At 48.0% G+C, this 16812-nt stretch overlaps 1 protein-coding gene across 1 annotated transcript in view; it reads left to right on the plus strand.

Moving 5' to 3' along the window:
- Window positions 1-616: 616 nt before the first annotated feature.
- The window catches only part of WDR72 (WD repeat domain 72), a 76071-nt gene continuing 59875 nt past the window's right edge, over window positions 617-16812 (plus strand). The window contains exons 1-7 of the mRNA XM_081169278.1: window positions 617-716; window positions 6109-6275; window positions 8918-9024; window positions 11808-11886; window positions 13300-13474; window positions 14884-14960; window positions 16394-16513. Coding sequence (XP_081025404.1) covers window positions 6120-6275; window positions 8918-9024; window positions 11808-11886; window positions 13300-13474; window positions 14884-14960; window positions 16394-16513 — 714 coding nt within the window. The 5' untranslated portion in view covers window positions 617-716; window positions 6109-6119. The remainder of the gene's footprint in view (window positions 717-6108; window positions 6276-8917; window positions 9025-11807; window positions 11887-13299; window positions 13475-14883; window positions 14961-16393; window positions 16514-16812) is intronic.

Consider the following 16812-nt stretch of genomic DNA (forward strand, 5'->3'; position numbering starts at 1 on the left):
AGGGGAGCATGCGGCAGGGGCAGAAGGGCACCAGCTGGGTGAGAAGAATCTGACATCCCCCTGTGATCTAATAGATGATAGGTCTGGTCATTGGCCAGGGGTTTGCCACCATTCCAACTAAACTTCACCTTTTCTAGAATCTGCTTCTCTTCACCCTAGTTTGGAACCAAACTGGCTGAAAAAAGGAAGGCACCTCCATGCTGCTTCATTTGTCAGAATTAAATGCACCAGTCCTGAAGCCCTGTCTTTCATCTTAGGAAAGAGAGAGTGTGCACAGTCATCTTGTGGTAGTGGGGGCCAAGATGCACCCACCTTCCTGGCAGTGCCAAGTCTCCCCCAAAGCAGGCTCAGCTATTCCACTGCAGCTGCAGGGAGAAGCTCAGGGCTGGGAGAGGCAAGGTGGGGAGGAGAAGGCTGGGTGAGCCAAGCCCAGTTCCGGCCAGCTGGGACTGCTGGCCCAGAAGGTGCCCAACCCTCAGCCAAGGTCAGTCTCTGTCAGAGCAGGCAAGGGGGGGGGGAGCGTCTTCTGGGCTCAGCCAGCAGCAGCAGCAGGTGGAGTCCCAGGGAGAGCTCCTCCTCCTGTGAACTGAGAAGAGCTCTAAGAACAGCAGGCTCCCCACAGGCAGGCTGGACCCATTTCCCAGTACCTGACTGAGGAGAGGGAAGAGACTGGATAGGAGCACACGTCCCCAGCCCCGTGAAGAGCCTCGATGCTGGTGAGTTGGGGTTGCAGAACCCAGTCCTGGGAAAGAGCCAGGATCCCCCCTCTCCCTCTGTGTCCCCCTGCCCCACAAAGCCTCCCTGACTCTGGGTCAGCATCAGCCCAGGGGAGTCAACAGAAAGGGGGTCCCATCTGGGTACTGAGGGACTCACAGCCCACCTGATGCCAACTGCCATGAGCTCTCTTCTCTTTCGCTCCCAGTGGCTGGCAAGGAGGCTGTGCTAGTGTTGGGGCAGGGGGACCCCAGTGTGGCTTCAGTGGAGGGATTTGTACAGGCCCCTAACCGACCCCTGACCCCTGGGCCCTCCCCTCCCTGGATCTTTGGGGTGGGCAGGCTCTGGATTGAGGGCCAAATTCAGGTTTGCCTTTCCTTGGAAAATTAGTGCCAGAAACCTGACACACACCCCCATCTCTGTTTCTGGCACTATTCTAATATTCATCTAATGTTTATTGGATGGATTTCCCCCCTAAATAGATTTTTGAATTCTGAATTTATTGTTATTCACGTTTTATACTGTATTTTATGCTGTTTTTTGTTGTATCAATTAAGTGTTTTAAATTTGTTATTAGCCGCCCTGAGCCCAGTCTTCTGAACCGGGAAGGGCGGGGTATAAATAAAATTCTTCTTCTTCTTCTTCTTCTTCTTCTTCTTCTTCTTCTTCTTCTTCTTCTTCTTCTTCTTCTTCACCTGATTACAGAGGAGGTTGTGTAGCTGCATCCTTTGTTTCTGGAGGGGTCTGCAGATGCTCTATCTGTCAGTACCCACCTGGGCATAAATAAAAAGGCCTGGATCTCTGGGTCCTCCTTCTAATTCCATGCTGGTATCATGGAGGGGCTGTGTTGGCAAGAGGTGGCAGGCATGCATTTTCATTTTGGGATTCCCTTCTAAAAAAGGAGAGGTTCTGGGGCTTGGACCTGCCTGCAAGCCCCATCCATCCCTCAGTCCCAGACAGAAAAAAGCACTCTGCATGTGTAAAGAGGCACTCTGTTCTCTGGGACTACTGTTAAATCTCTGGCTTTCAAACTGTTCTTTGGGGGTGGGGAGGCAGGGAGGTTGTGGGCTTGTAGGGTGTGGTTCAAATGACATTCCAGCCCTTTCCCCCTCTTTCCTCCCTGCAGGCAGCAGCCCTGCATCAAGATGCCTTGCAAAGCCCATTAGTCATCCTTGCTGAGTGTTTACCCTAAACAGTGGCTACCTAACAGGAAGAAGGAAGAGAGGGGGGTAAGAGAGAATGCAGCTCAGTCCCAAATGGAGAAGAATAAGGAGCAGGCAGAAAACCTGGGACATGAGAATTGCCAGGTCAAAACAGTTGAGTTCTGATGATCTGGGGATTCAATTTCCCCTCCCTGCTGTTGGACAGAGCCACAAGGTTGTGTGTGTGTGTGTGTGTGTGTGTGTGTGTGTGTGCGCGCGCACACACACACACACACGCATTTCAGAAGTGCGGCCCAGGCTTTGCTTCCTGCTCTCCCTTCCTGATGGACCATAAATGCTGCTCTTGTGTACTGTTTCAACATGACCGGATGCTTCTGAGGAGCAGGAACCAAAACATGGCCTGTAAGATCTGCTTGGCAGGGTTGAGTGGAAAGACAGTTCAAGGTCACAGGAAAGCTCCTGCTGGCACCGCTGCTTGACACCTGGGAGCATTTGGGGTCTTCTCACTTGGTTGACTTGCTTCAGACCCCTTTGCTTTGATTAAAGCCCATTTGTCCATTTGGGGTGCAGATATTGCTGAACTCCAGCTCTCCTCAGCAACCAGCATGGCCAGTGGTCAGGGAAGGATTCCAACAACCTCTGATCAGTCCCAGGATCCCTAAACTTCTGTACTGTTGAAGCCTGTGGAAATTCGAGGTGCCATCTGATAGCATTTGAGAGACCATTATTTTTCCTTTATGGCCTTTGTAATGGTTCTAGGGGTTGCTCGTGCGTAAGCCGGTACAAACACCCGGCTGGGTTGCCTGAGTGAACCTTTCCTGTCCGGACAGCCACTCACCCGTGGCTGTCTCAGTCGCTGGCAGAATCCGTCAGTGGGCGTTTCTTAAACTTCTTCCAGCAAAGAAGCTCTTTGACGCCTAGTCTCCTCCTACTCTCTCTGCGCGAAAGCCTTCTGCGCAAGGAAGACCTCTACTCTCCCCGCTGGTCCCCGGCAAGGAGTCATGGCACCACCTCGCCGCTTCCCCCATCTGCCCCCCTTCTCCACTGGTGCTACGCTGATTCTCTTCCCCAGAAGATGGGCTGCCTCTCCCACTCCCGGGACGCTCTCCGGAATCCCTCTGGATTTTGCTCTCTCCCTCCGGCACTGATGGCAGTTCCCTGACAGCCTTTTTCTTTAAAAGTTCAACATTTATGAATCACCATGGGGGAAGCACTGTTAAACAGCTGAACCCCTTTGAATCATTTGCAGGAATTCACCATGTTCAACCTGAGGCATAGCTCAGTTGGTAGAGGATGAGACTCTTAATCTCAGAGTCTGGGGTTTGATCCCCATGTTGGGTGAAAGATTCCTGCATTGCAGGGGGTTGGACTAGATGATCAAACTCTATGATTCTATGATCTTCCACCTTTTTCTAAAGCATTTTGTGTGCAAAGAGGTCTTGTAACAATTGCAAAACATTGCATGTAGCCACATGTGGGCTGTATGTATCAGCCACAGTTGAATTATATGGTGAGAGAGAGCCTGGTGTGTGTGTGTGTGTGTGTGTGTGTGTGAGAGAGAGAGAGAGAGAGAGAGAGAGAGAGAGAGAGAGAGAGATTTTGGTAGTGCCTTCCTGCAGGCTTGTAGAAGATGTGTTCAGAGATTCTTCTTCTCTTTTCACTGCCCTGTTCCCCAGTTTAGAAGCAACATAAACTATTTTAATTAATATTGTGTCACCAAAAGGGCTTGAGATGGCCAATTGAATTCTACCAAGATATAGTATTTTGATGAAAACATATCTTTATTGATTGTTGAAGATGAAAATCATTCTTAAAATGCAATCCAGAGAAAAACCATATCCCCCCGAGAAAATTCCTGAGTGGCAGGCCAAGATTAACATCATAAAATTGAATTTGTGCTTCAAACCTTTGATGTAATCAGCAGCTGCAGGATGGTCTTGCCCTCGCGGTGCTCCTTCTGATGGTGGGGAATTATGGAGGGGAATGAAATAAGTGTTTCTGCTGCCACTCATCCTAGAAATACAAACAAGATATTACTGGCGGACCCTGGCTGGTTGAAATAGCCTATATTGATCCCTGGATCCAGCTCACTGTGGGAGAGTGAGGGTGGGGGGAGAGACGGCACCCATGGATGGCTTGGAGGTGGGGGAGGGAGATGGCTGTCACTCAGCAGGGACTCCTCTGGCCAATCAAAAGGCAGCCATTGCAGGGGCCCAGGAGCCCGGCAGGTTGGAGCTTCAGGCAGAATCCGGGGAGGTCAAGAGCCCTTGCACATGAAACAGAGACGGATTTAGGGTAACACAACTACAGTGGTCGCACCGAGTGCCGTGCTGCAGGGGTGCCAAAACAATGCTATAGAACAGAGTGCACAGGGCGCTTTGTCACACAGGGCACCACTGAAATTCGAGAGCCCCAAGTCCACCACTGCACAAAAAGAAATGGAAAAGCCAAGCGGATGTGGCAAGGGCTCTTTATGCTCAGCCACTGAGCAAGAGGTGGGGCAAGATCTGGGTCAACTGACTCATCACTGCACCATTGCACCACATGGTTATGCCCCCTTCCATAACCTGAAAAGAGCCCACAAGAACTCTGTCCCATTTCTAGCCCTCTGGTCATCCTGTGGGTTTAGCTTCCTCCTTCCAGGCCATTCTTCTGGCCCACCTCCCCAGAAATCACAGCATTTCCATCACGACAACAACTAGATGGTGGCGCGTGCAGACGCTGTGTCCCCAAACACCCCAATAATAAGATCATTAAATCTGCAGATGATACAATAGTGGTTGGTGTAATCATGGCTGGAGGGGGGGAGTCGGCCTATAGGAAGGATGTCAAGCAGCTGGGGGAGTGGTGCAGGAAAAACAACTTACTCCTTAACTTAAAGAAAACAAAAGAGATTACTGTGGACTTTAGGAAATGTGAATTGAATATTCAGCCACTTATTATTGAGAGGAAGTGTGTGGAACAGGTCTGAGTGTTTTGATTTCTGGGAATGGAGTTGAGAGATGACCTAACCTGGGGAGAAAACAGCAAAGACCTGATGAAGAGAGCACAGCAGAGGTTATATTTCCTGAGAATCCTCTGGAAAAATAATCTCTCAAAGGACCTGTTGATGGCATTTTACCATTGTACTGTTGAGAGTGTATTAACTTATGGTCTGTGTTGTGGTTTAGGAGCTGCACAGTCAGGGAAAAACAGTGCTGTCCAGGGTTGCAAAGACTGCAGAGAGAATAATTGGGTGCACTCTTCCCACCTTGGATCAAATCTATGCTTCCAGGTGCCATAAGAAAGCTGCAGAGATAGTTCAGGATAGTGCACACCCTGGAAATGATCTCTTTCAGCTTCTGCCTTGTGGAAGAAGGTACAGGGTTATAAAGACTAGGACTAGCAGCCTGAGAATAAAGATTATTGTATTGTGTTGTGTTGTGTTATTGTATTGTATTATATTGTGTTGTATTGTGTCGTGTCGTGTCGTATTGTGTGACTTCTTCTGCCTCTGTAAATGAAAGCTGGTGTGTTCCATCTTAAAGTCCCCCAACTGCTCACTTCTGAAGACACACACTTCTTTGATATGCCCCTCCCATCTGCCAGGAGTTGACTGAACAACTTCCCTTTAAGTTAACACCAACCCAGCCTCATCTCCTGGCTCCACAGGTCTTAAGAGCATCTTCCTGGCTAAAAGCAATCCATCCCACTCTGGAGTATGTGAGCATCGTGGGACTCTCCACCATAGTCTGCAGCTAGATAGCTTTTTATATCCCTTTTGTCTCTTAGATCCTATTCTTAATTCTAAAAAAATGTTTCTTTCATCTGGTATTGAAGTGAGTTTCTGATGGGCTCCTTCACCAACTAAGGTAGGGCAAGTCCATGAAAAGTGAGCTGTGCGGTGACCTGCAGAGCAGGAAGGGAGCTGTCCTCCTCCAGAAAGTTAGTTGTACCTTCCAAGTCAAGAGTGAGAGGACTAAGGGAGGCAGCAGCAGCACAAACATTGCCTTGTTTTTATTGTGCAATTGGTAAGCACCTTGGCAAGAAGATGGACTCTAAATACATTCAGCAAATAAGAGAGGTCTCTGGAATAACCACCTTTTCTTCCTCAGGTGCCAAACCACCCAAAACAATGGGGCCAGGTGGAGGGCAGAGTTCCACAGAGGTGGTGCAATGAGGGAGAAAGCTAAATAATCATAATCTCTCTCTATTCAACTGACTGCTGAATGCCCTTTCCTTTTGTTTTTAGGTTAGCTCACCATGAAGACCTCAGTTCAGCTTGTGACGTTGTGGGGAAACCAAGCCCCAGCTCACAGCATCACAGCCATCTTGATCACAGAAGACCAGAGAACCATTGTTACGGGGAGTCAAGAAGGACAAATCTGCCTCTGGGACCTGTCATCATCAGACCTGAAGGTTTGTGGTATTGCAGGGGAGTCAGTCATCTTGCTGCCCCATCCTATCATGTCTTCCTTTCCTCTTTCCTTCCCATGAGGCCTCTTATAGCTACCGTGCCCAAGACATGACACATCCGTGGTCAGAAATCCCTGTGGAAGAAACTCTTCTCAAATCATATTTCCCACGGTATATAAAACTATTAGCAGTACTAGGTAGGTTTCTGGATGGAACATCTGCTCTGGATCCATTCCAGTCCGGCTTCCGCGCTGGCCATGGGACCGAGACGGCTCTGGTCGCCCTAACAGATGATCTCCGCAGGCAGGTGGATCGAGGTGAGTCGGGGCTGCTGATTCTTCTAGATCTGTCAGCAGCCTTTGACATGGTCGATCACGAACTCCTGGACCACCGCCTTGCCGACGTGGGGATTCAGGGCACAGTCCTTCAATGGCTGTGCTCGTTTCTCTCTGGTCGGGGACAGAGGGTGGCGCTTGGGGGGGAATTGTCATCGCGCCACTCCTTGGTGTGTGGAGTGCCTCAGGGTGCGATTCTCTCCCCGATGCTTTTTAACATCTTTATGCGCCCCCTCGCCCAGCTTGTCCGGAGTTTTGGGCTGGGTTGCCATCAGTATGCTGATGACACCCAACTCTATCTGTTGATGGATGGCCATCCTGACTCGGCCCCAGACACACTGACCAGATGTCTGGAAGCTGTGGCTGGATGGTTACGTGGGAGCCGGTTGAAGTTAAATCCTTCGAAGACAGAGGTCCTCTGGCTGGGGCGGGACGATATGGGATCGAGGGGGCAACTCCCATCTCTTGCGGGGGTGCAATTAGTGCCAGCACCGTCCGTTAAGAGTTTGGGTGTAATCTTCGATACCTCCCTCTCTATGGAGGCGCAGATTACAGCTATAACAAAGGCGGCATTTTTTCATCTCCGCCAAGCTAAGCAGTTGGCCCCTTATCTCTCTTGCCCTGACCTAGCCACTGTGATCCATGCGACGGTCACCTCCAGACTGGATTATTGTAACTCGCTCTACGTGGGGCTGCCCTTGAGACTGACCCAGAAACTCCAGCGGGTGCAGAATGCCGCGGCGAGACTCCTTATGGGGTCTTCGCTGCGAGATCACATTCATCCGGTACTATACCAGCTGCACTGGCTCCCGGTGGAGTACAGGATCAGGTTTAAGGTGCTGGTTTTAACCTTTAAAGCCCTATACGGCCTAGGACCCTCGTACCTACGGGACCGCCTCTCCTGGTATGCCCCACAGAGAAACCTACAGTCTGCAAATAATAACATCCTCAAGGTCCCAGGCCTCAGAGAGGTTAGGCTGGCCTCAACTAGAGCCAGGGCCTTCTCGGCTGCGGCTCCAATCTGGTGGAATGCTCTGTCACAAGAGACAAGGGCCCTCCAGGACTTGACATCTTTCCGCAGGGCCTGCAAGACAGAGTTGTTCCGCCAGGCCTTTGGTCAGGGCGCAGCCTGACTCCCTCCTCTGGCAACCTGCACAGAATTTTGTTTAATTGGTTGCCATCGATTTGATTTAATTAATTTTTATAATGAAATATTTTTAGATTGTGTGTCTATTTGACTGATTATTTGATTGTTGTTAGCCGCCCTGAGCCCGGCTTCGGCTGGGGAGGGCGGGATATAAATAAAATTTATTATTATTATTATTACTATTTTTGAACAGCCGCTTTAGAACACGGGCTTGTCGTGAGATACCAGAGGTTATATGAATCTCCTTCCCCAGAAGGGCTCATAGTAACCCCAGAAGCACCAGTCCCCCTCTCCTCCTCTCAGCAGCAGGAAATCTGCTCTGTGTGGCCGAAGAAAAGCCACTTCCACCCTTCGGAGGAGGTGGAGTTGTGGGCTTCACGGCCCCACGAACCCAGCCCCCATGCGATTGGAGGAATTCCCGGCCGCGTCACCTCCTGGACAGCCAATCGGCTGGCTCTGGGGGTGTGGCCTGCCCGATTTAAACCAGGACATGGCTGGGGATCTCCCTCTTTGCCGCCTGCCACCTGTTCCTACTTTTCCCACCCTCCTTCCCTATAAGGTTTTCGTTCCTTGACCTTGCTATGGACCTTGGTTGGTCGCTGTTGAGGGGCCTGGTAGGAATTTTTCCACTTAGCAAATTGGCACCAGCCACTTGGTTTTCACCTACCTTGTAGCAAATCGTCACAACTTTCTTGGTATTGGCGGTTAGGCATTGGTATTGCTCTGTAGATGGAAGAGGGGAGGTAGCGCCATCATCTGCCCCACATATTGAAGGGTAGTCCGATATAGGATTCCGGGGGGCGTGGCCCTGTCCGAAGCCTGGGGATGTGAGGGCCTAAGGCACGCCCCCTATCGGTGACCCTGGGGGAGTTCCTAGTTGATGTGCATCAGCAGGACTCCCCCTACTGGTGGTTAACCCTTCATGGACTTCAAGTGGATGGGCTGAAGTCAGATATAGTTGGTTAGGACCAATGCCTAAGCCAATACTGCTCATCACCTGTAACCAATAAAGTTGTGACCTTATTTAGCCCATTAACCTTAACAATTGTGTCATGTGTCATTATTTCCATGGGGGGGGGGGGAACTCGCCACACAAGAATTTTTACTCGTGTATCCTTAGAAAACAGCCACTCTGACATTGCTGCATGGTTTTACTGTTCTAGATTTCATCAAAGCAAATGCTCTTTGGTCACACGGCGTCAGTGACATGCTTGGCCAAGGCGAGGGACTTTGAGAAGCATCCATACGTGGTCAGTGCTACTGAGAACGGGTCAGTCGCTTTGCATTTCCCATGACGTGCAACCATCTCTTCATTTCAACGGTGGGAATTCCCAGAGTGGCAAGGAAGGATGCAATCTCTTCTTAAACAGTAGGCTGGTGATTCGTGGCTTTGGGGAAGAGCAATCCTTGCTAGACAGGATCCATCAGGAAAATCTCCTGGGGGAGCCCCATGGAAGATGGTTCTGCTACTCCTTCCCCCAGGGGAGCCTTAGCGCATGAAGGTCTGGCAGATGTAGCAAAACAAAATGAGCTCTCCAATATGCCACAGCCAGTAAACATAAGTGTGGCATATATAAAAAGCATGTTTTTGAGCTCTTCGGTCTCTGAATATGTGCACCTGAGAATGATGAATGCCTGTGTGAGATAAAATATTTTAAAACCACCCTTCACCCAAGGATTTCTAGGCAGTATACAATAAGCATGAATAAAAGTATTCTTGCACAACATAAACACAATAAAATCAGTGGCCTTCGTAGCAAACAGAAAGGCAAAAACCCTAAAAACTACTGAGCAGGACTAAAGCAACACAATAATTTAAAATTCCTAAGCATATAAGAATGTCTTTTTAACCTAACATCCAAAAGATGTAGAGACAGCCCCATTCTTATCCCTTTGGGGAGGGCATTCTGAAGCCACCACAGAAAAGACCTTGTCCTCCTGTCTTCATGCATCAAGAATGTTTTCTAGAGCGTGGTATTGGCTGAAGATTGTGAGACATTTTAAGTCAAGCTCCTGGCACACCCAGAGGTCTCCTTCGGGCATTTGGGTTAATGCCAGCTTCTTGACCTGAGCTCAAAAGCCAGCCAGCCAGCCAATGTTGTTTGCTTTCAAAATATGAAAATACCTGGCTGAAGCAGTTTAAGTACTGTAATGTGCTTCCGTGAAGTAGCTTGTGTGGTTATAATTGTATGTGTCCCAGCAAATGTGATGAAAGTTGATGTTTACCAATAATTTGATGAGACAGGAAAGAAATGTTTGGGCTTTGGACATTTTGATAAACCACTGGATTCATCATAATAGCCATCATGTCTTCCTAACCTCACTTACCCATCTGGCTGAGTTTCCCCAGCCACTCTGGGCAGATCCCAATTATTAAAAACAATACAGCATTAAATTATTAATTGAAGGATGATAAAGGGTGGAGATATTTAAACATGATCTTGGGGCCCTTCACAGAGGCTGGTGCGTCTGTGGACATTTCTAACAGAAGGTCATTCTGGTGGTCGGTCTGCAAGGTCCAAGATGTATCTTTCTGGATGTTTGTGATGGTGCTGACAATCCGCATAACATCACAATGGGCTGAGAAAGAAATTTGCATGTAAGAATGCACTAGAGTTTTCTTGCTCTTTAAAAGAATAGTGCCAAATTAAATAGATTTAGGCTGCATTCCCATACTGCATTTATTTGCAAGTAAACGTGCATATTGGGACACGGGTGGCGCTGTGGGTTAAACCACAGAGCCTAGGACTTGCCGATCAGAAGGTCGGCGGTTCGAATCCCCGTGACGGGGTGAGCTCCCATTGCTCGGTCCCTGCTCCTGCCAACCTAGTAGTTCGAAAGCACATTGAAGTGCAAGTAGATAAATAGGTACTGCTCCGGCGGGGAGGTAAATGGCGTTTCCGTGCGCTGCTCTGGTTCGCAAGAAGCGGCTTAGTCATGCTGGCCACATGACCTGGAAGCTGTACGCCGGCTCCCTCAGCCAATAAAGCGAGATGAGCGCCGCAACCCCAGAGTCGGTCATGACTGGAGCTAATGGTCAGGGGTCCCTTTACCTTAAACGTGCATAAGATTGGGCTGTGAAAACATTTCGATAGACCTAACAGAAGGCATGTTTACTAAATTTGAAACAATTAGCACAATACAATAAAACAATAAAGCTTCAGCAGTATGAGCTCACGACCCTTGACTTCACACTGATGGTTCTGCAATGAGGTGCACATCTCACGGCTGTCCTCAGGGTGTCACTGTTTGTTCTTTGCCCAGATTGACACGTTTTTCTGAGCAGCCCTGATCCTGGGCAGAGAGAAAGGGGAGGGAGGATGCTTTGCAAAGCAGGCAGTTCAAGTTTAGTGAAATGAAAATCACTTTCTGCTCTTCCAGTAAATGATAGCTGCAGTGACAAGTTGACGAGCTGTAATGGGAGCCATAATGGCCGCTTTTGTCACAGGCCTGTCGTGCCCTTGCAGGTAGCTATGGCAGCAGCCAGCTGCAATTTCCAAAGCAAAGTGAGGCTGTCTGGCCTCCTCCCTCCACCCCAATAAACAGCAGCAGTTTCCCTCTGCAAGTCAGCCACACAAATAGTTGGTCCTCTGTGCCGAGGAAAATCACCCAAGCCACAAGAAATTATTATTCTGACTAGGTAAAGGTACCCCTGACCGTTAAGTCCAGTTGCGGACGACTCTGGGGTTGCGGAGCTCATCTCGCTTTACTGGCCGAGGGAGCCAGCTTCCGGGTCATGTGGCCAGCATGACTAAGCTGCTTCTGGTGAACCAGAGCAGCACATGGAAACGCTGTGTACCTTCCTGCCAGAGCGGTACCTATTTATCTACTTACACTTTGACGTGGTTTCGAACTGCTAGGATGGCAGGAGCAGGGACCAAGCAACGGGAGCTCACCCCATCACTGGGATTCGAACCACCGACCTTCTGATCAGCAAGCCCTAGGCTCTGTGGTTTAACCCACTGCGCCACCTGCGTCCCATTATTTTGACTACTTGGCTACAAATCATATCGGATGGAGCGTAACAACAAACTATTATTTTTTTTTTGACAGGGAAATGTGCGTCTGGAATGTTATCTGTGGGCGGTGTGTGGAGAGCACAAGGCTTCCCTTTCGGCACACAGCGATTTGTGTAAGTACAGCCAACTTCACGGTGAAGAACTTCTGTCCATCTGCCCATTGGGACTCTCTGTACCCAGCCTGGATGATGCTTCTTCCATATGTTTTTTAAAATAAAAAAATCAGATCCACTGAAATGCTGTCCTTCCTGGAGCAGATTGGGTCACTAGAATCTCAGCAAAACAACCACCACTGGTACTAGCACCCAGAGCTGTCTGAATACAGGCTACCTCTTTATTTGCTGTGCAATGTCTCATTGGTGCAGCTGTTCCTGTGGGCCCTTTCAGCCTGCTGGTCTTTGTCCTCAGTGCCAGGAGTTAGCTGTTCCCAGCACTGCAGGGGCAAATCATTGGGCTGGGTAGAGGTGGAAGCTCCACTGGTGGCCCCCTCCCCCCCAACAGGCCAATGAAGGCCAGAGAGGAGGGAGGGAAACAGGTCAAGCTGGGCAACTGCTAGGCTGATGTGGATGCCACTGCTGAGGAAACATATCAAAGTGCCACACCTGCTGCCCCTGGATATCCTCTCCTTCTCACCCATGGGGCAGAGCAGATGCACACCTACTGGCAAACTCAGCTGAGGACCTCAGGATATGGCAAGGATGAGCACCTGGACCAGAGGAAGTCGGCACTCTCTTTCCAAAGAGATCAAAGCAAGCCACAAGGGAGGTTCCAAAACCTCTTGGGTCCATTCGTCAGGCAGCTGAGAAGTCTTACCTGCTGGCCCCAATCCAGCTGCTGACAGGAAAGCTGCAGGTGCCTTTTCTGTGCAGCAGAGCACCTTTTAGCATTTTTTTCATAGGCTTTGAAGTGTGCCCAGTGTGGTGTCTCCCCATGGATTTGGAAGGGTTGCAACCATTTCTCTACAAATGTCAAGCATACGCAATGCTCATGCTGTTTATATGAGTTGTATTCCATTTGCCGCTTTGGGGTTATTTGGGTCCTGATTCTATTATAAGCTGTACAAGTCTATTGTACGGCACTAGAGAGGGCTGGGGGTGGGGAGGGAGATAAATGAACCATTTCATCCACCGCTTGCACAGGACCTCTCTGCTCTGGGCACCAATGGGGTGTAAATCCATGGCATGGGCTTCCCTATGGAGGTCTATTCATTTGCCAGGGAGGTGCCAGGAGTCTCTTTTTTGTCCACCTTTGTCACAGCGCAAGAGGTTTGGGCTTTCGAATAGGAATGGTCACCCTAGGGTAGTGGTGGCAGTCTTCTTGGGGAGTTCTCAGTGCAAAGCAACACTTCGGAAGCCGCAGCCCTCGTTGGAGCCAGCAAATTCCCCACCTAAGAGTAGCCAAAAGGCATTTTAATGTGGGTGACAACATTTTGCTTTCTAGCATGCACACCAGAGCCCTATGACCGAAAGCAATCCCTCAGCGGTCTTCTCGTGGCTAACCTGTTGTGGCTTTCCCCCTTTGCTCAGTATTACCACAGCTCGTTCCGCATGACGGGAGAGGGCTGGCTCCTCTGCTGTGGGCACTATAACGATATCCTCATCATCGATGCCAAAGCGCTGTCTGTGCTTCACACCTTGACGTCCTCCCAGTCTTCAGATTGGATCAGCTGCATGTGCTTAGTGCATTCCCCTCGCATCCAAGGTAGGTCAAAGCTGTGGGAATGTTCAGAGATGCAGGAGAGGATATATTGTCTGATTAAATCCTTTTCCAACTTGTGTTAACAAGTTCACAATTTAGCAGAGTAACATTCCCCTTTTTAAACTTGCAGTGGATGTGTTTGCTCAGGCTTGCTAAAGCCTCTATAATAACTGTTCTGGTATTTCCCCCTTATTCCCTCATAAAAGATAAGACACGACACAGTATTCTACAAAAGTATAAAAAGAGTTTACTCACATATCATTCTGTTCACAATCGGATCCCAGAAGGCAGACTTAGCTTAGAAAAGTAACATACACTTGGAAACTATTCCATAGGAAGACAGTCCCTTTGTCCTCTCTTGGCTGGAGCCAAGAGAGCATCTTTGGCTAAGCAGTTGTTGCTTCTTCGATGCATGTAGTGAAAGAGAGAGAGATGGCTGCCCTGCCCTGTGCTTTTGTTGTTACCTGCACAGGTGAGGCCACACCCACCTCTAGTCACATGCAGAGGAAATCTGTCCCAGCCCAGAAGGAAACAGGAAGTGTACCTGCTAGCTGGACAAACATTCCTCCCCATGTGTAAACATGTTCACTCTAGGAATGTTGTACTTGACTGCTCCTGTGTTTCACATCCCACAAAAGCTGGATGTTTCTGTGGGACTGAGGCCAAAGGTTCTTCACCAGGCAGGGCCAGGACCAAAAGGACAGGCTGTGGCATCCCTGCTATAGACCCTGCGGCTGCAAAGCAGGATCTCAGCCAAGTGGGTGTGCAACTGCTTGGCCAACCAGTCTGTTCCTTTGGCCCTCCCAGCTGGTTTCCACCTGAGCCCTGCTTTCTCCAGGCCTTCAGCTTCCTCCTTGACACCTTTTGCTACTCTCTGCTGCCCCCTCTGCACCTTTCTCCCTAGTCCCTGCCCTTCTTTTCCCACTTATTCCTGTTCCTTTCTGTAGGGATGGATTTTGGCACTAGGAGAGGATATACGGCTTAGTTCTTACCCTTCCTTGCTCGTGTAAGTGAGATCAGCAGAGTACCATACTTGAAAGCTAAGCTTTTGAGGGCCTGAAAGGACCTTGGCCCCTAGGAGTTGGCTTGTATGCCTGGGAGACGGCTGTTGTCAGGGAAATCATTATGAATGGGCAGCTGCAAGAACCAATATTTCATGCAACCATAAGGAAAGAGCTGGGGGGAACAGCTTCCAGTCAGGAGGAAAGGTGGCTCATTGGCATTAGCTAGAGATCCTGTTCTATGGCTTCATCCTAACAAGCATCTTTGCTCCTTCATTTCACACAACCAGCCCATATCTGCCTGCCTCTCCCCCTCGTCCGTGCCCTTTGCTCTTTTGTTTCGGTTCTATCCCCTTGCTGTGTGGATTGCTCTTCCCATTGAAAATTTGTCTCTTTTGCTTTTTCTCACAGAGGATTCCTTAATAGCTGTCTCTGCAACAGGAACCCTTAAAGTCTGGGATCTGTCCTCATCAGTTAGCAGGATACGGGTAAGGATCTGGGCTGGCAGGCCCCATATGTCAAAATGCTAAATTCTATCCCTTGTGAAATGTTGTACTAGTTTTCTGCAGCTGCTTGATTTTTAGCTTTTATTCAGGATCAGAATTTTTGAATCATCTGCAATGAGCAGTGGCTAAAAGAGGAGGATAATGCAGATTATGGCTAGAGGAACGAGGAAGGGCCTGTCTGGCTCTGGGACTCTTAAATCCAGAGGCTTCTGCAGTCAGCACAGTATCACAATTCTGAATGCTAGATTTATATTTACCTATTTAAGTTATTTTCAGCCAGACTTTTAGGGTCAAACCTAAGGTACTCTGATTAAAACATTAATATGATTAATAGCAAAACAATCCATAAAATTGTAGTCAAACTGTTGGAGTGTTACAGTGTCTGCTGCGGGTGTAGATATCGATAGCGGAGAGACATGTTTTATTGCAGATGAAGGTGTCTGGCTTCGCTGTTACAGATGCACTATGGCATTTCTCCTCTCTGCGCTCCTTCCAGCAGACATGATAATAATAATAATAATAATAATAATAATAATAATAATAATAATAATAATAATAATAATAAATGCCATACAAAATTAACTGCTATAATAAGAAATCAGTCAAATCAAAAATTTAAAAAGGAGTGGAAATGTTTTGATGAATATATGGCAAAATATTGCTCAAAAAAAGATACGCTAATATGCCCAGATTAAAATGTGAAGTACTGGATGGAAGAAAAAATAGTAATGAAAGATAATAAGAATTTATAGATGATTTGAGAAGGTTGTAGAATGCAAAGATTATTGTAAATTGTATATTGTGGAGGAAATCGAGTGGGGGCGGAGGGAAGTGGGAGGAAGGAGAAAAGAATAATATGATGGATTCAGGAAATATAAATGTAAATGTATGTGGGGGATGGGGAAGAAATGGTGTTGGCTTTGGCACATCTGTATTGTAATGTAATATGAGAAAACCAATAAATAAATAAACTCTGAGGAAAATAATAATAATAATAATAATAATAATAATAATAATAATAATAATAATAATAATAATAAAATAAATGTCCTAGCATTAGAAGAAGAATATTGCAGGGGTGGTGCTGGGAGCCTTAAAGGTGGGGGACCCCCCCAGCCTGTGCGGATGCAGCCTGTTGCAAAGGCAACCTTTACACCTTCCTGCAAGGAACCACCTGGGTGGTTGGACATCCCTCCTGCTGCCTCTGGGAGTTCTTTGGCTGCCCTGCTGAGAGACAGTGAGAGTGTCATTTGGCTCATGCAATTCTGTTTGCAGACTCTGGAATGCCTTCAGTTGTTCCCTCATTCTTTTCATAGCAAGGCCAAGGTCTTTATACCAAGAGCACCCTTTTATTAGGGTGACAACTGGCTTTTTCTTGTTCAACACACCCATGCCTTGTTTTATTTTGCTTTCAGGAGAGGCAGAATATTCATGAAAGGGAATCCAAATCTCTGGACTGTGCTCCCTGCCGTACCGTCAGATTTTGCACCTTTACAGAAAGGCTTCTTCTCGTTGTGTTTTCCAGCTGCTGGAAGGTACATGCTACAGAATCGTGCCATGGAATATTCTCTTTCTCGCTCTCCTTTCTGTAAAACCTCAAGAGCTTGTGGAATTCCAGATGATTAGTGAACTCTCCATGGGTGAAATTGCAAAATAAAACCCCAAATCTATATATGTTGACATACTCATGAAATCTACTGTTGTTATGTTGCTTTAATTTTTAAAAAAGATCAACATTTGCCCAAGTTGGAAAATGAAATAAAACCAGAATAAGGGCTTACATCTTCAATTGCCATTTCTTTATCCATCACTGAATTGAAGCAGACTTTCTGCT

This window comes from Podarcis bocagei (assembly GCF_964188305.1).
Source record: "Podarcis bocagei genome assembly, chromosome: 14".
NCBI classification, from domain to species: domain Eukaryota; kingdom Metazoa; phylum Chordata; class Lepidosauria; order Squamata; family Lacertidae; genus Podarcis; species Podarcis bocagei.